The sequence below is a fragment of the Triturus cristatus genome, chromosome 10 (genome assembly GCF_964204655.1).
Source record: "Triturus cristatus chromosome 10, aTriCri1.1, whole genome shotgun sequence".
Taxonomy (NCBI): Eukaryota; Metazoa; Chordata; class Amphibia; order Caudata; family Salamandridae; genus Triturus; species Triturus cristatus.
In genome coordinates, this window is record NC_140593.1 from 111260291 (window position 1) to 111284288 (window position 23998).

General features: G+C 46.2%; 1 protein-coding gene across 3 annotated transcripts in view; it reads left to right on the plus strand.

The window, feature by feature from the left end:
• Positions 1-23998, plus strand: part of RBMS3 (RNA binding motif single stranded interacting protein 3) — a 1484785-nt gene that overhangs the window by 489058 nt on the left and 971729 nt on the right. For all 3 annotated transcript variants that reach the window (XM_085630564.1, XM_085630565.1, XM_085630566.1), the window contains exon 3: positions 18288-18346. In XM_085630564.1, the coding sequence (XP_085486690.1) occupies positions 18288-18346 (59 nt within the window). The remainder of the gene's footprint in view (positions 1-18287; positions 18347-23998) is intronic.

Below are 23998 nucleotides of genomic sequence, written 5' to 3' on the forward strand. Positions count from 1 at the left end.
TGGGCCAGATGTAGGTGGCTAAATACTGGTCGGTAACGGCGAAATTCGGTACATTTCAGCGTTACCGGCCAGTATTTAGCCATGTGCGATGTAGGTAAGGAATTGGTAAATAAGGAATCGGTATTGCTCTTGCATTCAAGGAATCGGTAATACCGATTCCTTAAATGCAATGTAGGAAGCACTGAAAACAGTGCACCTCAGCCTTAAGGAATCGCTATTTACCACCAACTTCAAGTTGGTGGTAAGTAGCGATTTCCTTACAAAAAGCACTTTTTTGCTTTTTTTATTGTGCTATGTGGCACACATCCATGCCCTTAGACCATGTATGTTTACCACATGTGCACACATGCACATTTCAGGGGTGCAACAGGGTGTCCTTTGGACACCCTGACACCCTTGAAATACCTCCCGCTATTAACGATTCGGTAATACCGAATCGCTAATAGTGAATGTCTTCACATTCATTCCTATGGGCCTCCAAGCCCATAGAAATGAATGGGTAGGTATTCCTTATTACCGGATCTCAATTACCGATTCGGTAATAAGGAATTTTAAGGATTTGGTATTTTTTACCGAATCTTTACCTACATAGGAAATACCGATTTCTTAATACCGAATCGGTATAATTCGGTATTAAGGAATCGGTATTTCACATTTACCTACATCTGTCCCTAAGTTTCATCCGGCGGCCCTTGAATGCTGACGTTTCGTCTATTTAAGCCTCCAGTCTGTCAATGCACCAGGTTCTGGTGCGCATGACAATGTATTTCAGGTATGCACGCTGACATGCATGTATTTTCAATCACCCTGTTTGCTGAATGTATGGCATGGTTCACAAATAGGCACTTGCCCCAAGTAACTGACGACTGGAGTTAGAATAGTGAATCATCCCCTCCTTAAATATTTGGGGGTACTTCTGGTCCTTTCCTGCTAGTTTAAGGGAAAGCACACAAGGACAGATCCCCCAACATTCACTGCCCCTCTGGAAGAACGCTCATGAGAGGCAACCACCCATAAGGAAATTCAATCATATTAATATGCTTGTGCGGTGTGAACAGTGGTGTGACAAAACTTGAGGGGGCCTACCTGCAAAGTACATTGAGGGGGGGAAGCCCACGCTCCAGACCCATTAGGGAGCACTCAGGCCGGGGGCCCGCTGTCCATGCATAGTGCGGAAGGGGGCCACCTGGAGCTCAGGCCCCTCCAGAAGGGGTGGAGGCTGTAGGGGCTATTGTTATGCCACTGGGTGTGGGACAATACACGTGACACACACTGCTATAAGGCGGAGAGTGATGGCCACCTGGAGACAGGCATTTTTAATGGCTCCGACAACAAGCTGAGAATTTCTTCTGATACCTACCGAGCAAAACAAATTCACACCGTAAAAGGATTGTTCTGGGCATGGGTATGAGCAGAACTGAAACCACGCCCCTAGATTATGCTGTCAAGCAGACAAGTTAGGCCACATGCTACACACAGATACACACACTGCTCTACTTAATGTTGGATGAAAAGCAAGCCGGAGGAAATAAGTTTGCGAAGCCAATCTAATGAGACTACCTTGTGGTGAATTTCTGAAATGAGAAATTCCTTTTTCTTTGCAAAAAGTTGATAACATTTGAGAAATAGTACTGAAGTAGGCGGCAAGGAAAACAAGAAAACAGTTACGGAGAAGGAGTAATTGAGTGAGTGCTTATTTTGAGCCGGTGGGGCCCACCAGCACTCATATTTAGGGACCAGCACTTATCTTTCCTCTTCAGACATTTCTCAAGAGCAAGAGAGGGTAAAAACAAAGGGGATGGAGGAGAAACGGAAAGACGGGTGAAACCTTCACAAAGGGAATAACCAGGGCCTGGCAAGAGTGATATAAAGGGGCAGAGTGTCTATGTTATATCCTGCCTATGTACTAAAGTTACTCCTAACTGAACCAGCTCCCAGCTGTTCAGCCAGGGTGAGTGTTTTGAGTGGAATGTTGGTGTGATAGAGATGCATGGAATGTTTGGGTGCCTGTGTGGTGAGGTGTGACAGCTTAAGATGGGCAGAGCAGCAGGCAGGCTGCTCCTGGTGTGGCTGCTGTACATGGATTAACAACCTTCAGTTAAGTAACCCTGGGCGTAGTGGGTGTAGCGGGGCTACGCAGAGGTCCACCGAGTTGTGAACAAACTCCATGAAATTCCGCTACGTCACCAACCTCCACCCCCCTATAATAACAAGTAATTCCACAGTACTTAAAAGTTAATTAAAACCACTTACCTGTACTGCAGCATCCCTGGGCTGCCCTCCTCCTCTTCCTCGCCGTCTGGGTAATCCTTGAGAAAACTGTGCATGCACGCGCGCCCACGCAGTTTTCTCAAGGATTACCCAGACGGCAAGGAAGAGGAGGAGGGCAGCCCGGGGACACCGCAGTACAGGTAAGTGGTTTTAATTTACTTTTAAGTAATGTAGAATTACTTCTTAATATAGGGGGGGTGGAGGCGGGGGCTGGCCAACTCCGCTCTGCTGCGGAGTGTGCGGAGATTTGCCTTCTCCGCGTTCTCTGCGGAACACGGAGGAGGCAAATCTCCGCACACTTCGCAGGCGGAGCAGAGGTCTCCACCTGAGTTTACAACTAAGACCAATAAAGAATCTTCAAAGATACTCCGCGGCTACTTGCAATACATCACAACATAATTTTGGCGACGACTTGGAGACTAATCCATGTCTTACAATTGGACTTCTTGTACCTGGCTCTTAAAAGAAGATACAAAAATGAAGGAACACACAGAAACTACAGATCCTGACAGCGCAAAGTACATTCCCAGGACGAAAAGTTCACAGAAAAGCTCAAGTATCCACAACAAACCAAGAAGTTGTTCAAACTAAAGCACAGGTGTCCACAGTAAAGAAGGGAAACTGGATCAACATGCCTCACAGCCCCACCAGCGTCCTTCACATCGGACAGCCCCATCCTAGGCGTGCTGCACTTATTAACATCATTTGGACTTTAATCTTTCAAGACAAGCTACACCAGTCTGGTGTACGCTTACATAAAAAATGGTAGCTTTTTAGCTCAACAAGATACATCTTGTGCCTGTCAAACTGCATTACAAAGTGCTTTGCTAAAATGACTGTCTGAACGTCACATTGCGGTCATAAATTGAGTTTTTGTGGAGTCACAGAGGGTAAAGAATTGTGTGTGTCCCAACAGCATGCAGAGGAGGCATAAGAAGACATTTGTTGGTTTCATGCGAGCAGCCAACTGCAATGTCAGCGTAGCAGCAATGCATCGTCTCAGCATGGCGGCAAGTGAACACTCACTTGTGAGTAGTTTTTTGTATCGTACGAATCAGAGGTGATGTTTTCTGAATTTTCAATTGCACCATAACAACAACGACCGTTTGGCATGACGCATACTCACATTTGAAACCCCGCGTGGGTGCCTCAGGATATGGTTCAGTCGCGGCGCGCATCTTTGGCGCGAGGAGCTCCCAACTACTGGATTGTGACAACGCTGTGTCCCATGTCGGAAATGGGTGCTGCGCAAAGGTTTGGAGCATGTACGCTCCTAGAGCCACCTGACACTGTACTTTAATGCGTACTGCCATCTTTGTTTGCAGACCTTCTTCTTCTTCGGGTGGTCTTACTTCAATGGATAAGCCAGGGTGGAACTGCTGGCATCATCAAGAGTTTGTTGCCAGTTGGTAGTGATGGACCGTGCGTTCCACCACATCGATTCATGTCTTTTGAGCGGGTCCCATTACAAACACTGGGGACAGTTGCCCATTATGTTTGAAAGGGTGTGCAGACATCGTGTCATCAGCATGCCAACTAGCGGTAACTCTAGGTTTATGAAAATTGTTTGGAAGCCTGGCATCAAAAAGTTGGACTGATTTTGTTTATTTTGTGCCACCGCTCTAAGGATTACATTGGTTTTAAAGGAATGGAACTCTGCTGTTTTTTGGAAGAGTAAACTGACAACCTGATTCGTGTGACATATCCCTAACAAGAAATCTTAATCTGTTTTTAATTGTTTCTCTCCAGTTTTTGCAAAACATTGTTGTACTTCTAGTGTTTGATGAGTTAGGCTCCATTTACTTCTATTCTGTGTGATGCCACCCTATTAGGAGTTTTACATATATTGTTGTCATTCTCAAAAGTGGACTTATGTTACGCTGATGTTTTTAGAGCTTAGTTCCTGCATATCCGGTAGTCCTTACTGTGTTCCAAGGTTTGCACTCTATGGGTATCCTGAGTTTTTTTTTACTGAGTTTCATTATTTACAATTATGGTGCCCCTGCTGGTGTGACAGTCTATTCCTTGTCTGAAGCGAGCAGTCCTGAGTGTCTCCTCTTGTTTGTATGTGGTAGGAATAACTCTGTTGACATCATACTTTCAATTCATGCAACGTTTCTACATTGAACGTTACATATCTCCTACACACGGGATTGCGTAATGGGTTCTGCTGGCCCATGTTCTTGAGTAGCTTCACTCCCTTACACGAGAGACAGGAATGGGTACCAGTCCCATTTCTACGTAGTACATCACTTGACCTTTAAATGGGGGTTGTCTAAATGGGTGTCAGTCCCATTTACACGAGTTACTTTAAAACACTTACACAGGGTATATCTTTATAGGTTATAATCCCACTTACATTATTTTCTCACCCTCACGTGAGGGGTAGTTTAATGGGTGTCACTCCCATTTACACAGAGTACATTAAAAACCCTTACACAAGGTATATTTTTATGTGGTACAGTCCCATTTCTGCTAGTTTGACCCTAACCTTAGGAGTGTCGAGAAGGATTTTCGTCCCATTTTTACAACTTACATTTTAACTCCTTACATTAGGAATCCCTGTGCGGGGTACAGTTTTACAGTTTTTTTCAGTCAACTGTCTAGTCTATAGTGATGTTTTTCAAACATTGTTCAACATTTTAATATGTTTTTAATGAGGGAGGATGGGTGATATTTCTTGTGTTTATATTTATTCTTCCTCTCTGGTTTCTTAATTGTTCAGACTCTCTTGATATGTTGTATTTTACTTTGCATCCCTCAGTTTGGAACTATTTTCTGCATGTGTACATTTTGTGTATAGTTGTTCCCACTTAGCATTGTTTATTTTAGTTTCCATTTAAAAAGGAAGGATGTGTTATATTCTGCCTATGTACTAATGTTACTCCTATCTTAACTAGCTCATAGCTGCTGAGCCAGTGTGAGTGTTCTGAGTGGAATGTTGGTGTGATGGAGATGCATAGAATGTTTGTGTGCCTGTGTGGTGAGGTGTGACAGCTGAAGATGGGCGGAGCAGCAGGCAGGCTGCTCCTAGTGAGGCTGCTGTACATGGTTTACCAACTTTCAACTAAGACCAATAAAGAATCTCCAAAGATACTCTTCGGATACTAGTCTTTCATAACAATAGTCTGGTAGTCAGTTAAAGTGGCATGCGGTGGATTCCAGACTACATAATCTTAGTACTGAGTGTCGGTGTTAGCCGCGGGTCTCTGAGCTGAGCTTTGGGCACCGGCACTTATTCTTCTACAAATTAAACCCTGAAAAAGACGTTTTAAGATGCAAGTATAAGCAGAGAAGAGAGTCTTTATGTGCAGAGGTAGAGGTACTAGGTCATTGACAGAGTTAATAAAAAATAGATGATGAATAGGGAGAGTCTCCAATTTGGGTGGAGGAAGACAGGTAAAAAGGAGAGAAGAGAGGGAGTTGTTTAGGGGTGCCCTCCTACAAACAAGATAAAGACAGGGAAGACAAGGATTAGAAAGAAGGCTGGCGCAAGAGAGAGGCCCTATAATCAGAAACCATAGATCAATGTGACCCTGGAGAACTGGAATTCTATATCTGTTTTCTGCGTGGAGTATGAATTTGACATCCTTGGGAGAGCACTGCTATGATCAAAGGTGTGTGGAGAATGTTTCTCCAGAACAGGCTACCTAACGTGTGTTTTCCTCTTGACTCACGTCATGTGGGCCACACCCTGGCCGTACATCATGTTATTGTGTCGTCCAATGCTTTATCCCAAAAGATGGCTCTGCTTGTTGTAAGTGCTTTTAGTAGCAGAAGGTACGCGGTCATCATTTAGAAGGACCAGTGTTTGGATGGCTCTCTTTTGTCACTTGAGGTGCATTGGGGACAAGATCAATGTAGCAGTTCTCGCCTTGTTATTTTGCTCCGAAGCCACACTTGAAGTTGAGTCCAAGCGAATGTCAAACAGTCCAAAGATAACCTTGGCCAATTTAGTCTCTGATACATCTACAGACCTTCCTGTAATCTTAGTTCTTCATTTAGTCCCACCCAGTCCCTGCTAACTCAGTTTTGGACTTGTAGTTTGTTTCTCCCATTCCAAAGTCATTAGTCTCCCTAACTGATAGTTAAGGTATTGCCCGAAGATTATCTCTTGGCACACGTTCCCTGGTACAGCTTTAGTACTGTGGTGTTCTTACCCAAGGGGACCTTTCATAAACTGCCCTTTTTGTGATGCTCTTCCGGCCAGGCACATGCACAAACACTGTGGTGGAGGTGCACGTGCAGGACGGATGATTTTGTGTGATTATGTCATGCGTCGTGGTCCTGCAGCCCATCGGTTCACCATTCAATATAGTGCCACCTGCAGCATCTACTGGGTGATGAGCAAAGACAGACTAGCACTAAGAACCTTCAGAATATTGTAGAATCTACACTTACCCAGCAGCCTTCAGCAAAGAGAGTCACGCTAGATTATCTGGGACATTTGGGATCCATACTCTACGAGTAGACCCCGCCACCTTTATTTGTTTACTCTTCAAACAAGTAAAGAAATGCAGATCAGTCCCTTGTACTCTTGTATTTGGATGGTGGTAATGCCCACCTCCATCGCGTTCTAGACTCTACACTGGCACATCTTAAGGGCATCTGATACGCCACAGCACAAACTCCTCTAGTGCCAGAAGAAATAAGATCATATCACCCCCATTCTGATAGAACTCCATTGCCTGATGACCAGCACCCCTGCTTACCTTGAGGAGACGCTCGCCATTTTTGGTGGCTCTCAGCCCACCCGCAGACTGCAGACTAAGAAGGGTAAAAAAGAAAAAACAAGGCAGCAGGCCTTTTCCATCTAGGCCCTCAGGATCTGGAACAACGTCCCTCATCCATAAGGACTGTCCCAGAAGCAGAAAACACTTGGTCAAGTGTTTGGGGGATTTTGAGCTTAGGCACTTTGATAAGTTGTACTTCTGCTTCTCACATGCCTTTGGCCTCCTGAGCTGTACTGGAAACTGGCGAGTAATTGAGGGTGGATTCTATGCATTGATTTGTGACTGGAGCAAGCAAGAGCCTATGAAATTCTTTGCCTGTGGGTAATGTAAATTGATGTCCTATATTAATAGAGGAGAGCGGTGGAAGAACGGTTACCGATTTGATGGGTGTCAATAATCAATTCAGGTTGCCAGCCAGGGTTGCATTCCACAAACCAAATGCAAGAGAACAATTGCAAGAGCTCTAGCTTTGACCTATGGTAGGGATATGGTTTTTTTAACTTCTTAAATTGAAGCAGGTGGATGTTAGCTGATGTGCCAATGTGATCTCTATGTGGGATAAACGAGTGATGGATCCAAGCCAAGTCCCAGTTATTTTGCAGGGCGGCCAGTGAACCATCAAATCCATCTTCTTTGGGGCCATTGAGCTGGTTTAGTTCAAATTCTATCCAGTGTGTGTGAGCAAAATAGCACAAATTCCTATTGGACGTATTCAGTTACAGAAAATTGTCTGACATCTCGAATTTGAGGTTCGAGAGCTGCAAGCGGAAAATGTGAATAGCATATGAGACTGATGTTTTCATGTACAGCTGGGTTTCATCCCAATAGTGAATGATGAATACACCTGTATCTCCAAGCACCAAGATTAGAGGCTCATGCAACTGGTCAAAGCACTGGAGAATCCAGCAGCCATGTGTGCAATGTGAACACCAACGTTCCCTAGATAGTGATGATTTCTTAGGAACGAGGTTAACTACTTGTGTGCACTGCCAGGCAAGCCCTTGCACTGCTCCACTCTACTTAATAACCTATGATCGTCAACCACGTAGAAGGTCACTTAGGAATGTAAGTGGGCAAGAAGGCAATTATCGAAATCATGCAGAATCTTGAGCGTAGCGGTGTCAGTACTGAATCCAGAGCAAAAGCCAGATTGCGTTCATCAGAAGTGTACAGCGCACTGTGCGGCCACAGGAAACTAATCCATTGCTGAAACACTGCTCGATACTGCCGTCTTGGCAAGGAAGGTTTGATATGGGCCTGAAGTAGGCCTGGGCAGAGTTTGCCGATGCACAGCTCCGCAAAGTGCCGAAAAAGCTCTCCCGCACTCCACGGAGTTCTGCGAGCAGAGGAGAGAGGAAGGTTGTAGTAATTTTTAGAGATGGGAGTTTTTCCCGCACTGTAAAGTCAGCGCAAATGGCACCACGCGCAGCACAAGAGCGCGCTGCTTCTTTCTGCCGCTCAAGTAGATGTTCTACTCAAACGACAGCATCCTCATCGCGAGCGGCAGATTTCTCAATGCAAGCGGCAGCGGCCTGCCGCTACGGCCCACGTTGAGAAATCTCACCTGGAGGTGGTCTAGCGTATGATTTTTCTCGCTCGCCAACTTAACATTGATTAACTGCACAAGAGGGGAACCGCTGCTCTGTGCTGATTTGCAGAGTTTTTCAGAACTCTGCGCTAAGTGGGCAAAATATGTAAACTCCGTCAGAGGAGCAGAATTCGTCGCCCACCCCTAGCCTGAAGTTTGGTAGAATATTGACATCAAGCTGCAGTAAATTGTCTCACTTTTAGAATGTCAGGTAACTTTTTTTTATTATGTGGTACTATAAAGTTTGGGTTGTACCTAGCACCCAGGGCAGCTCACAAACTTTTCTGTTCCATTTCCCCTCAGACCTAACATAAAATGCCCCTGGATTTACTGTTGACCTTCTCTTTATCTTGCCGTCATGAGTCCCAGGCCATGAACAGTGTCTAAAGAGTGACATTACCTCCTACTGTGGAGCAGCCAATGGCCAGTGAATGACCAATAAGTGGCTTCAACTCACAGACCCTGCTGCCCCCACCTCCTTTTGCGACCGGGAGCTGTATACAATCTTCCCATAAAAGTTACCTCGTCACTTCAGCTTCTTTCTGAAACTGACATCTGGAATCGCAGTGGTAGCACAGGCATGCACTTTTCCAATTGTCATGCTTAGAGAACATTCTCCTGTTATTTCCTGCTCAGCTAGGACGAGCGGTGATCTGGGTGTTAGCAAACGCGGGTCTCGATTACTGTAATTGCCTTCATGCCGCCTCCACTGCTGAATTGCTCGCAGACCGTAAAGAGTCCACAATGAAGCCATAACATTCACTTCAGGGCTTAAGAGACGAGCCTCTCACATCTCATCAGAAGGGCTGCCATTGATTTCAAGCGCACACTCGCTGGCAGGACTCTCAGATGCGTTGGTATTGTACACACAGAGCCAAGAGGTACCACTCATGGTGCGGGCTTCCATCTGACAAGCTGAAATCTCTTGGCCCTCACAGATGTGTGCCTAAGGTCATCTCTGTGTTGCATTTCTGTAGAGCTCCACACCCCTGATGGGTATGTAGCTGCCAAGTCCCCGCCTCACCGCTGACTGGGAAACAGTGTACCAGACAGACAAGCCGGTCCAGACAGGGATTTCACAGCGACATCTCTCTTCTTGCATGGAGGAGGAGACAGGCCGGGTCCCCAAACCTGTGTTTCTGCCTGGTGATCCAGTGAACCACAAGAGACTCCCAAACAACGAGGAAACATAAATATGAGGATAGAGTACCTTTTCTGTGTGCAGGATCCCATTTAATTTTGGGTACGATGCACAATGGCCGCGTGCAAAACACAAGAGAAGCAAAAAGTGCTCAGTGTCCCAGTGATCACACACACAATACAAAAGAACTCTGAATACAAGTGTGCATATCCAGGCCGGCTTTAGAGTTAGAGGCGCCTGGTACGACAATATTTTTGTAAGGGAGAGATGTGGCGCAGCGGGCAGATCGGCTGACTCCAGAGCGCAAGGCTACCTGTTCGATTCCCGGCGGCAGCTTAGCTCAGCATCATGTGACTCTGTGCAATAGCTCACTTACCCTCCCCAATGGCCCCCCGCGCCTGGATACCCTTAGAGGTGATAAGTTTGCGCTTTACAAATGTGGAGTTTTTTTAGTTTTGGTACACCTTTCCTCAATGACCTCCTTCTCCACAAATTCCCTCACTACCACCTTCCAACATTGCCTCTAATCTCCCCACAGCCCCTTTCTCACATGCATTTCTTTTCTTTTATAGCGTTTCTGGTACCAAGCCTAGGATGTCAGAGCCCTTCATATCACACACGTTATACAGAGGCAAGGCATCTTACCTGTGTACATTAGTCTATAGGAAATGTTACAAAAAACAGTGAGGAAAACGTTCTGTGACCTGCATGTAGATATTCTTTGCAGCAGGCATATTAACCCACTGTGCTACTTTATGATAAGTTAGAACTGCCACTAGACAAAACTTAGTTCGCTCTCCAGCACAAACATGAATCACCTGAGTTATCTTTACATTTTTATTATTGCCTGAAAACTGCTGGATACAAGGAAACAGCAGGTGCTTATTTCTGAACACAGTGCCTCTCGGAGATCAGCACCAGGTGAGACTGCACCGGTCGCACCACCCTTAAGCTGGCCCTGGTGCATATACAAGGAAGCAACAAATGACTACGGTCAGAAAAGGAACTGGAAAATAATCTATAACAATTTCCAGCTCTGGACCTAATGTGTGAATTGTAGTGGCAAAGGCGTTTCAACCTCAGTGGTTACTTAGTGAGGTCGTTATCAGGAGAGAAAGGAAACTAGGATACCTGTGTGGAATCAGTAAAGTGGGAGACGTGTTCCAAAAAATAATGTAATTAAAGATGTTTGGGGATAAAGAAGTGACGAAAATGTTAGGAACAAATCTCAAGTGGAAGTGCTGATGACTATGGCACACAGCCAAAAATAGTTTTTAAGGCGGCATTATGATGCAATAAATGATTACGCCAAAATTAGGAAAAGAAGTGATTGGGGGAAAGTGTCACCAAGCTGAGTGGCTTTGAGTTTACTCTCTGATAAGTAGGAGATGTTCCACTATAAAAGGAGGGTTCCACTTTAGGAAAGAGTAAAACAATTGCATGTTGAATAATCAGTAATACGAGGAGGGTATAGGTAAGAATACTTGAGTGGGTATAAATGGGAAAACATACTCATTAATGTGCTAAAACCATGTCCTCACATGATTAGAAGTGGAAACAATCTGTTCTTGAGGACTGGACTAAGTCTGCAGGGGGTTTACACTATGGCAGCCATCTCTGGAATGCAGATTCCCTATACGCTGTAAGTCACTGTGGGGGTTGGGGAGGCGCGGAGACTGATTTGCGAGGAGCCTGTAGCTATGAACGTAGGGCCCTACCCTCTGCCATTCACTGGTGATGACAGACAGAGATGCACGCTAGTGAGAGTTCCATGCTGGAAAGAGCTTACCTCTGTCACCGACAGGCTTTACATGATAAGGGGTCTGTACCACCCACTGGTCAGAGGAGTACCTTCTGAGTGGCACAGACTCAAACACTGCAAAACTGGCCAAAGAACGATCTGAGTAGTGACATCTAAGGTTCAATACAGCAAAGAGTATATTCACATATTTCCAGTGGCGGCTACAACTTCAAAAATATGGTGAGGCGCGACGGTGCAAAACTCATTATATTTACTGCTCCCCGTCACTTCTATCCCCATATTGATGTCCTCCAGCAGGAAAAGGAAGGACTTCCTTCCTGCTCAGAGGAACACCAACAACCAATCCTGGAGCTGCTCTCCGCATGAGAGCAGCTCCAGGATGGGTGGGACTAGGCTAACCCAGCACTCATTTTGAGTCTGGGAGCCTGTGCCAGCAATCCCCCAGCTGGTTCACGGCCGGGGGATTGCAGGGTGTGCAGTGCGCATGTCAGGATGGCCGCAGCAAACCAGTTGGCCAAACAGACATGCGCACTGCAGGGGCAGCTGTAATCCTGCAATCACAGGATTCAGCCCCACCCCCTGCACTCACACGGCGCTTGTAAGTGAAATGGATTTGACATGCCATTTTATTTATTTGTGTGTTGCGCTGCACTCGCAGCAGGCGGGGTGACGCTCCTCCGCTCTCAACGAGGAGCCACGTCTGCATAACCTTCTCTAATGACTTAAAAAATTCCATGTAATTAAAGTGACAAATACAATGGAACAGTGAGGGGCATGAAGGAGAGTGTAAATCATCAAATGGAACTTGTAACCATGCTATAAGACGTTAAGGGCCTTATGTAGGTGGGCTGGCATTTACCACTTCATAAATACCGAATCATACCGATTCGGTATTTATGAAGTGGTAAATGCAATGTAGGTAATGAGTCGGTAAATATTACCGAATCGGAAAAATTCGGTATTTACCGATTCGGTAATGAGGCATACCTTCCCATTGATGGGAAGGTATGCCTTATTACCGAATCGGTAAATACCGATTCGGTAATGGGGGAGCACATGCAAGGGTGGCAGGGTGTCACATTGACACCCTGTTGCACCCCTGATTCGGCCATGTGTGCACATGTGGCGCACATACATGCCCTAAGGGCATGTATGTCTGCCACATTGCACACTTAAACGTGCACAAAAATGCTTTTTGTCACTTATTCGTCATTTACCACCAACCTTTAGTTGGTGGTAAATAACGAATCCCCACACCCACCACACACTCCCCCTACATCTCATTTCATGATTCGGTATTTACCGAATCGGTAATATTACCGATTCGGTAATTTTACCGATTCGGTAAATACCGAATCATGAAATTCTCCCCCTACATCTCGAAAGCCAAAATACCGGTCGGTAACGGTATAATTACCGAAAATCGGCCGTTACCGACCGGTATTAGGCTTCCTACATGAGGCCCATAGTGCCCAAATTAGCACTGTATTCAGTTAAACAGCCATTTCAACATAAATGTGTACTAGTTCAATACATGAAAAAAACAACTGCTCATGGATATTGTTTTCCAGACATAAGAAAATATGTTTTAACAATATTCTAAATTATATGGGACAGAGACAGGGGAGAAATCACAGCAAACAGGACCCTGGCGACCGTATAAAGACATACAGGGTCTTTTAGAGATTGGTGGATGCAAGGATATCCACCCCAAAATGGCAGAGGCCCCAAATGCCAACCACACAGTTACCCCGCCACGTTTAGACGTGAGGAGCTGCTCAGTTTCAACCAGTGCATCTCAACTGTCCACTGGAGCTTTGCCAGAGGGATGGTAAGCAGGCGGGGGACCGTCACAGGATTTCCATGCCCTTGACAGCTACTCAAGGCCTGGTGATCCTGGGCAGGGATAACAATCAATGGCCCTAATGTCCAGGGAAAAAAATCTTTGTGTCAATGCTGGGTGAGGCAAAAACAATCCTTAGATTTCGCATTCTGCTCTTGGTGCAGCGCTTCTGCCTCACTGGCGGATGCGCTGAAGGCATAAAGATCCCTGGCAGGCAGCCTCACCGGCGATTACGCTGAAGGCATAAACATCCCTGCCAGGCAGCCTCACCGGCGGATGTGCTGAAGGCGTAAAGGTCCCTGCCAGGCAGCCTCACCAGTGGATGTGCTGAAGGCGTAAAGCTCCCTGCCAGGCAGCCTCACCGGCAGATGTGCTGAAGGCGTAAAGGTCCATGCCAGGCAACCTCACCGGCGGATGTGCTATAGGCGTAAAGGTCCCTGCCAGGCAGCCTCACCGGCGGACGTGCTGAAGGCGTAAAGGTCCCTGCCAGGCAGCCTCACCGGCGGATGCGCTGAATGCGTAAAGGTCCCTGCCAGGCAGCCTCATTGGCGGATGCGCTTAAGGTGTAAGGATCTCTGCCAGGCAGCCGAACTGGCAGATGCGCTGGAGGCGTGAAGATCCCTGTCATGCAGCCTCACCAGAAGATGTACTGGAGGCGTAAAGATCCCTGCCAGGCAGCCTCACTCATTCAGATGCATTCAAAGTGTAAATATCCCTGCCAGGTAGCCTCACTGCCGGATGCTCTGGAGGTGTAAAGATCCCTGCCAGGCAGCCTTACCAGTGGATGTGATGAAGGCAAAAAGATCCTCGCCAGGCAGCATCACCTGAGGATGCACCGAAGTTGTAAAGATCCTTGCCAGGCAGCCTCACCTGCGGATGCATTGAAGACGTAAAGTTCCCTGCCAGGCAGGCTCACCAGCAGATGCGCTGCAGGCGGGAAGATCCCTGCCAGCCAGCCCCACCAGCAGATGTGCTGGGTTCTTGAAGATCCCTGCCCAGCAGCCTCACCTGCGGATGCACTGGAGGCGTGAAGATCCCTGCCAGGCAGCCTAACTGGCAGATGCACTGTAGGTGTGAAGATCAAAGTACAGTTCTGTTTCAAGTGTGCAGTCGCCACCTCCACTGGCTGCCCATTGAGCAGAGAATCTGGTTCAAAGCGCTCTGTATCACACACAAAATACTGGCAGGCTCAGGCCCGGCGATTCTCAGCGACCTATGTCATCACTACATTCCGACCCGTGCTCGCTGCTCTGCTGATCTCCATCTGATGCGGGTGCCGCGGTTCCGCAGATCCAGAGCTGGAGGACGCTAGTTTAAGGTGCTTGCATCGACTCTTTGAAACTCACTGCCACTCTCTATTAGGAACATCTCTAATCTCTTGTCCTTTAGAAAGGCAGTAAAGACGTGGCTGTTTCAGTATGCTGTAGCCTCTCCTGCACCCTTCCCTTTGACATTTAGCACTGGGACGTCCCTTTGCCGGGACAGCCACGCGCTCTACAAATCCCCTAACATAACATAACATTCCTGCCAGGGAACCTCACTGGCAGATGCGCTGGAGGCATGAAGATTCCTGCCAGGCAGCCTCACCAGCGGATCCGCTGGTGGCGTGAAGGTCTCTGCTATAGAGCCTCACCAGCGGATGCCCTGAAGGCATAAAGATCCCTGCCAGACAAACTCACCGGTGCATGCACTGGAGGCGTGAAGATCCCTTCCAGACAAACTCACCGGTGCATGCACTGGAGGCGTGGAGATCCCTTCCAGACAAACTCACAGGAGCATGCACTGAAGGCGTGAAGATCCCTTCCAGACAAACTCACAGGAGCATGCACTGGAGGTGTGAAGATCCCTTCCAGACAAACTCACCGGTGCATGCACTGGAGGCGTGAAGATCCCTGCCAGACAAACTCACCGTAGCATGCACTGGAGGCGTGGAGATCCCTTCCAGACAAACTCACAGGAGCATGCACTGGAGGCGTGAAGATCCCTTCCAGACAAACTCACCGGAGCATGCACTGGAGGCGTGAAGATCCCTGCCAGGCAGCCTCACCGGTGGATTAACTGGAGGCGTGAAGATCCCTGCCAGACAAACTCACCGGTGCATGCACTGGAGGCTTGGAGATCCCTTCCAGACAAACTCACAGGAGCATGCACTGAAGGCGTGACGATCCCTTCCAGACAAACTCACAGGAGCATGCACTGGAGGTGTGAAGATCCCTTCCAGACAAACTCACAGGAGCATGCACTGGAGGTGTGAAGATCCCTTCCAGACAAACTCACCGGTGCATGCACTGGAGGCGTGAAGATCCCTGCCAGACAAACTCACCGGTGCATGCACTGGAGGCGTGAAGATCCCTTCCAGACAAACTCACCGGTGCATGCACTGGAGGCGTGAAGATCCCTTCCAGACAAACTCACCGGTGCATGCACTGGAGGCGTGGAGATCCCTTCCAGACAAAGTCACAGGAGCATACACTGAAGGCGTGCAGATCCCTTCCAGACAAACTCACCGGCGCATGCACTTGAGGCATGAAGATCCCTTCCAGACAAACTCACTGGTGCATGCACTGGAGGCGTGAAGATCCCTGCCAGACAAACTCACTGTAGCATGCACTGGAGGCGTGGAGATCCCTTCCAGACAAACTCACAGTAGCATGCACTGGAGGCGTGAAGATCCCTTCCAGACAAACTCACCGGAGCATGCACTGGAGGCGTGAAGATCCTTTCCAGACAAACTCACCGAAGCATGCACTGGAGGCGTGAAGATCCCTGCCAGGCAGCCTCACCGGTGGATTCACTGGAGGCGTGAAGATCCCTTCCAGACAAACTCACCGAAGCATTCACTGGAGGCGTGGAGATCCCTTCCAGACAAACTCACCGGAGCATGCACTGGAGGCGTGAAGATCCCTTCCAGACAAACTCACCGGAGCATGCACTGGAGGCGTGAAGATCCCTGCCAGGAAGCCTCACTGGTGGATGCGCTGAAGGTGTAAAGATCCCTGCAAGGCAGCTACACCGGTGCACGCGCTGAAGGCGTAAAGATCCCTGCAGGGAAGCCTCACCGGTGGATGCGCTGAAGGTGTAAAGATCCCTGCAAGGCAGCTTCACCGGTGCACGCGCTGAAGGCGTAAAGATCCCTGCAGGGAAGCCTCACCGGTGGATGCGCTGAAGGTGTAAAGATCCCTGCAAGTCAGCTTCACCGGTGCACGCGCTGAAGGCGTAAAGATCCTGCAAGGAAGCCTCACCGGCGGATGAGCTGAAGGCGTAAAGATACCTGCCAGGCAGCCTCACCAGTGGATGCGCTAAAGGCGTAAAGATTCCTGCCAAGCAGACTCACCAGTGGATGCGCTGAAGGTGTAAAGATCCCTGTCAGACAGCCAGGGTCTGTAAGAAGGACAGACAGTCCAGAGTCGGAGGGTGGATTCCAGAGTCTCTGCTGACCTGGCAGGCTGGTGGACCACACTCCAAAGTTTAAATGATTCTCATAGTGTGAGGATAAGAACCAGAATGGCTAGACTAGTAGGCGTGTCTAGATCTTACCTATCAAATGCAGGCACGTCTATGAGCAGACTCACATTTGAATATATTCATAAAGTGTACTGGGTGGGAGTTCCGAAAAACACACGCTGATCTAACATGAGCCAACCGTGATGTTTTTAGGGCTAATTATTTTAATAAAAATGTGCCACATTCTTGCAGGTTGCAGTTTCATGTGTCATTGTTATAAACAGTGTGTAGCTATATGAGTCTCTCTAACATATAGTTAGTCTATTATATCACTTTAAAACCCTTGCTTGGCATTGTGGGTAATGAGCTCATGACCAAGTCCATGTCAAAGATAAGGTATGGAAAGTGTAAGAAAGGAATGTACGTGTTGGCCATCTAAGTGGTGCACTGTGGCCCCAGTCCAGGCCCTTGAAGATTGTTATATGAAGTTATGTACTTATTTCACGCTTTCACATTCGAAGTTTATTTTAGTGTTTTTTCCTGTCAAAAATGGGTTTCTTGAAAAATATACAAACCAGATTTCACCATTTTATGAAAGGTTCATCAACAGATAAAAATGGCCCTCGAATTATTTTTTCTTGAAAAATACCCAAAGAGAATTTTCCCTTCTAAAGAAAGTTCTTAGACAAAGCAAAATGTGCTTTTATTTATTTATTTTTTTAAAGAAAAAAGGGCAACACATTTTTCTCAAATGGTGAGTGGATTATGCTCATGGGCGTTGACATTTCAAAGTCCATGTGTCTTCTCCTTTCTAGGTTCTAGCGTTAGCCAAGGCCTTTTTCTTTTACTAAAACGAAATGCATGATGTAATTATAGAGGTTTTCAGCCAATCATCTTCATTAATTTCTGTGTTGTGTCATTCACACTTTCTTCCAACCCACAACGTCATAAAGCATGCGGCAATGGGTCAGCCCACTTCATCCATTGGCTAACTCTACTGTGAGTGACAGCATTCTGCTCTTTCACAAGGAGCACATCTGCATGCCAAAAAGTTCACTCGAGTGCTAAGTGCTATTATGAGAATTTGTGGTTTCGAGACCAAAAAATATTTTTGCTTTTAGCTAAGCTTCCTTTTTTTTATATGGGTGAGGTCTTAGCAGATCCCCAAACCAAAATATTTGACAAAAACCATGACAAAACTAGCAGTGACAAAGCCAAGAGACTGGTAGTCAACACCAGAGCAATTGGTTTTGCCAGTGCTTGTTTAATTTAGGAATTTCTTCACCGAATTTAAAACGTCTAGACACGCATAGCTTGTTTTCTATATGTCTCATCTATTGCGCAGCACCTTCTATTTCTGTTTCAGCCATGGCCACTCAATAAAAGGACCTGTATGTTTTTGGTTTTATATTGTTCTTCATGCTACATTTATTCCATTTTTTTCGTGATGATATTTTAAAATGTCTTACCATAAATAATTCATACAATATTTGTTCTTTTTTCAGGTACGGGAAGATCGTATCCACAAAGGCAATTCTCGACAAAAACACGAACCAGTGCAAAGGTGCGTTCACTCTTCCCTCCGACTTCCGGGCTCCTTTCTCTGATGGCAACAAACAGTGGCGCGCGCCGCAAACTGCGAGGCATAGTTAATAACGCTTTGATGAGTTGCATTTCCAGAAACATTGTTCATTAATTTTGTCATTAACAAAACAAAATGAAATTCACAAGACGGAACAAGTATCAAATTGTTCGACCGGGGCTGTAAATTACCTTATTACCGTCCTACTGTAGGGGCTCCCCGGGCTGAATGAGAGAAGAGCAGTGGGGCAAATTGATTTTCCGTCGTGGAAGCAAATCGTACTTAGGGAACTGTACTCTTAAGAAATGTACACACATTTTGCACACTAGGAAAGATGTGGTTAACTTCTGAAGGTGGGAAGCGGGTTAGAGGGTTGTATTTGGAGCAAAGGTGGGGAACCCATGACGAAATTAATCTGGATGATTAGGTTTAAATCGACCAATCAAATGCATAGTTAAAGAATCTCTGAAGGAGGAAATCTGATTGGATGAGTAGTTTAGAGCCAGCCATTCATGTTACTTGCCGGGGTAGTAAACCACTGAAGAAGGAAACCTGATTGGATGAATAGTATTGGGTCAGCCATACATGATTCTTGCAGAGGTATTGGACCATTAAAGACAGACTTTTGATTGGATACTTAGTTTGGAATCAGCCATTCAAATCTTGTGCATTCAAGTTTTCCTACAAAAAAAAAATCACTGATTGGGTGAAGAATAAGGTGTCAGCACGATTTAATTAATTATTTTATTTACATTAGTTCGTGTCTTTAAAACAAGTAGATCCCACTTTCTTCCATACGAAGTGCTCACCAAGTCCATGCATATTCTCATAAAATGCTTCTTCGCAATGGCTTTAATGTACGCCTTCTACCTTTATGTAGGGTGAACTGTGAATTAATATGTCTGATGAATGTCATGCATTATATAGCGCGGTGTCTGCTTGGCACAGTCTGCAGGTTATTTGGAGAATCTAATATTACTCTTCTGATCCAATGGAAATGCTGCGAATACAGTGAAAATATAAATATATGTATAAACTTCTTGGTTAAGTAAACCCATCCCATTTAATAATACATTCTGTATTTTTGTATGTTTTGTCCTCTTCCCTTTACAATCCACAATCTCTATGTCACCACGAGCGTTTTAACATAGCTTGCATGTTAAACATGTAGTATTTGGTTTATACTTTAAGAAACAGTTACAATTTCAAAAGGAAAAATGGCGTTCCTCATTTTCTTTGGTTCTTTATTAATGGAACAATTGGACATTTGTATATTCACTTGAACTACCAACTCTCACTGTATCCGGGGAACATCTGGGCAGAGGATTGCGAGCCGATGACTTTTTCTTTGCGTCCTTATTTTTGTGTGTGAGTGAAATTATAATTGTCCTCAAAACCTACTGTTGTTGGATTGTTTTCCATCACATTTTTTTAAAGCTCAGAAAAATTTCAACGTTTTAAAAAATTCTACACAAAAATTGCGGAAGAAAAGCTTTACAGCTGTGTGTACCTTTTATAGTTTCTGTGAGAAGGACTGAGGTAGTTTCAGCTTGTAGTCACTTCTTCAAATACATCCAATCACATCCAATCTGTGGAAATTAAAGGTATAATAAAACCATGCACCCTTTCTGTTGCATACACCACAAACTGGGACATCTCTTCGCTCTTATCTAACAATTTGTATCATTGCCTGTCTCAGTGGCCTGTCTCATTGACCAAGACTAGATTAACATAGGTCTAGCTTAATCTAGCCACCTAACCATTACATCTAGTTGGGTTTACAAAATGGCTAAAATACGTGCAAAACATTGCCACTGAAATGCATTATATGTAAATTTGCCTCATATTTATTCATGTTTGATATCATGAAAACCTAACTGGATTACACATCCCAGGTACTTAGCATGCCCAGTCCCTACAGGCACAGTGCACTCAGCCCTTCCAGGATTTAAACCTGCCACACACAGTTCCCTGGTACAGACACTCATCTAAATGTGCTACGTCCACCGTCATGTGGCGGCTAACCATTACCATATATTGACTGGTGGTCTTTTTCGAGTTTCTGGTACCTTTTGGTGTCTATTTAAGTAGAACCCATAGCTTTAATTGCCAATGCCTGAGACTTTTTGCTGGTTTCAAAAGGCGAACATATCACTATACATGGCTCCACGCAGGTACGCTTATCCCAGATCAGATATATTGTATGGTGTGAGGAAGTATAAATAATCTTCTAAAGGACGAACAATCAGGCTTCATATCATGCTGCGGTACTGAGACAGCCACAGATCAAGTAGTCATCAGTACCCCCCCAACATCAGCAATGTGCCCTGTCTGCTGGTCCTACTGGCTCCCTCTGCAGTCTTCGACACAGTTGATCGTCTATCTCTGGATAACACTCTGAAAACATGCATGGATTGTTTAGGCACTCATAAATGCTTCACATCCTGCCACACCATTGAGCCCCAGCTTGTTCAAAGAGACTTCCTAAGATCGCTGAATCACCCCATCTCCTGAGGAGTACCTGAAGGCTCTATTTCATCTCCCATCATCTTTAAGCTCTACTTGGAAATTCTTAGATCAATTCTTACAGACAGCAGCCTCAAGATCCATTAATACATGGATGGCACCCAACTCTACCTCAAAATATCCTCCCCCAATGACATACGCCTCAAACTCATCCAGTCTTGGCTGCCATCTTGTTTCCTAAAGCTAAGATCTACAAATACTGAATTCCTCCTGTTTTCTAACAAAAGTAAATAAATCAGATGTAAAACTGACTCTCCAACTTTGCCCTCCCCAGGTGACCGACCAGGCAAATGCTCTGGGATTCTCCCTCAGCACAGACCTCTCAATGCAGAAATACACGGCAAGGAAGATCTAGACGGCTTGGTGCCAACTCTACCTCTTGAAGAAAGTGAAGCTATTTCTGCCAGAAAACGACTTCAGACCAAAGGTACAAGTCTCAGTCCTCTTTTATCTGGACCGAGACAATGCCTTGCTCAACGCCCTCCACAGTATCACCCAGCATTCTGCAGGGTATCCTCCCCGAGCGGCACAGCTCCTCAGGGGCTCGGTGAAATATGATCACATCACCCCATGTTGAAAAGACCTCCTCTTGCTTGCCTCTTGCAATCAAGATCGTCTTCAAGGCATCATCATATATAGAGCCCTTAATAATAAAACCCCAGCTTACGTGGCAAAGAAACTGGAATATGCTGGGGGGGAGTGGATATAACATAACAGGTGTATTTGTAAAGTGCACGATTACCCGTAGGTGTCCTGGCGCTGGATAACAGATGTTTATTGTTACCCAACTCAATGGTACTCATTTTATCTACCTCAGAGGGATGAAAGGCTGAGTGGACCCACCGGGATTTGAACCTGTGACCATGAGGTTGAACACAGGCCCCTGCAGTGGTTGCTTTAGTCCACTGAGCCACCAGACCCAGATATCACTAGACTGGAGGCAAAACATTGCGAGAAGGGAAAACACACAGAAGGCAAACCTTTTGTGTTCGTGCTCCCGGGATCCAAACGAGCACCCTAGCAACATCAAACCAGCACCAGCTCGCCTACAATTCAGAATAAAGTTGAAGACATGCCTCTTCGGAGAGCACTACCCCTGACCTGACAGTCTACCCCTGACCGTACCCCAATAGTTGTAGCTTTTCAGGGGCGGTATCCCCTGTGCAGTGCGTCATTGCTCTCAGGCTAGGTTCGCGCTCTACAAATATCAACACATACATACAGGGTTTAAAAGTTGCCATTGATGGGAGATAGTTCACTGCTTGTGGTCTGATGTTAGATCAATCACTAAATATTGTTTGTCAGGAGGAAGCACACCAACCCTCATCGCCTTTGAAGCTGAGATGGGCCCTATATGTGCCTCATAGGTGTGTTGGTTTTCTGATTCAAACCGTCTACCACTGAAGAGATTTTAAAACGGGGAAGAAGCTAATTTAGTCTTCTTTCTAGATTAGCAAATCTGCAAGATATGGGGACCAAACCTTCTGTGATTTAACTCCTCTAAATTGTTTTACTTCGTTTTGCTTTGGATTTGTTACTGCCCTACATCTGTAGGAGTTGCTACTTTTATTTAAAATTGCCACCTTGTACATTTTTCAAATTTTCTGCAATTTGCTTACATCTGCTACTGGGTCCCGCGCTCCGAAGCTTCCTGCTGGTCCCATTTTTTAAAAGCATCAAATAAAAAGAATATTCTAGGTGTGTTAATGCGTAAATATAAATGTACACGTGTATACACGACAGTGCAACAAAAGTGGCCCTCCATTCTGACACGTCTGTGGTGCAGCCATCTCATGGCCACGCATTTGTTTGCTTCCCTTGTTCTGTGTTCCTCGGAGCCGCAGGATGTACCAAACATCCCCCAATGACATGAATAATTCAGTGGCTTGTTCCAGTGTTTTGATCTCTTCTATGATGCAGAAGGAAAGATGGATTCCTCATTCTGCGGTGCGACGCTAAGCATGATGGATGACGCTCTGATGTGCTCTGAAAACAGCCTCTAACTCGGAATGCAAATCTCGGCTGCACCTATGCTTGTGACCCTGGGAGGTTTCAGGAGTTGTGCGGCCCCCACAAACCTGAGGACCGAGTTTTTTCATTCATTGTTGCACCTCAATACATCTCGTTACCTGCCGCGGCCCGTGGGGGGAGTTCCGTGGGGTGGTAAGGCGGGGCGGGGCGGTGCGGGGCGGGGGAGGGGCAGGGTGGGGGGTTCTAAAAACCGGAATATGGATAATTGCAGGTAAGTAAACAATTAAATAAATTAAACGAATTTCGTAGCGCGCGCTGCATCAAATGCGATGCAGCGCACGCTACGAAATTCGTTTTATTTATTTAATTGTTTACTTACCTGCAATTATCCATATTCCGGTTTTTAGAACCCCCCACCCTGCCCCTCCCCCGCCCTGCCTTACCGCCCCACGGAACTCCCTCCACGGGCCGCGGCTGCTCGATACAGCTTCTACGTCTAGTTGGAAGGACCAGAAAATAAAACTGAAATATCAAAAGACGTAAAAAAAAAATAAGGTCAGCAAAAAGTATATTTCAAAAACCATTTCCAGTCGCAAAGGGAGTTTGGAAAGAGTCAGGGTCGGATTGGGAAGGCGGGCAGTCGGGCATTGGGCAATGGGCCGGTGCCTCAGCGTCATCTGTGGGCCATTTTTATGGCCTCTGTAAACCGGACCACTGAAACTTGCTGTCTGCTCTGGTTACTGCCAGTCCACTGTAATGTGTCTGTATCATGGGCACGTCCCTGCCATTCTGTCAAACTGAGGCTGCGTGCCAGGTGTTGTTCTGGCATTAGGGCATTCTCCCCTCGGCCCACTGCCTTGAGTGGCCAGCCAGCCCAGAAGCAGTCATTTCCCCGCTGGACCATCACTTTCAGGCCATGGCAGGTATGGTGAGGTTGAAATTATGCAGTAGCCTCACGGGAGCAGGGAGGGGTTAGTAAGACAAGTGGCCTCGTTAGGGGCCAGGTGTTGTCACCTCGGTCCCAGGGTCTTTTAGGCCTGGGTGGAAGAGTGGGGAAGTGTTTACATAGGCCTCGCTGTTAGCTCACCCTTACCAAAGAAAAAAAAAAACATAGGATGTAGTTTTATGTTCTCACTA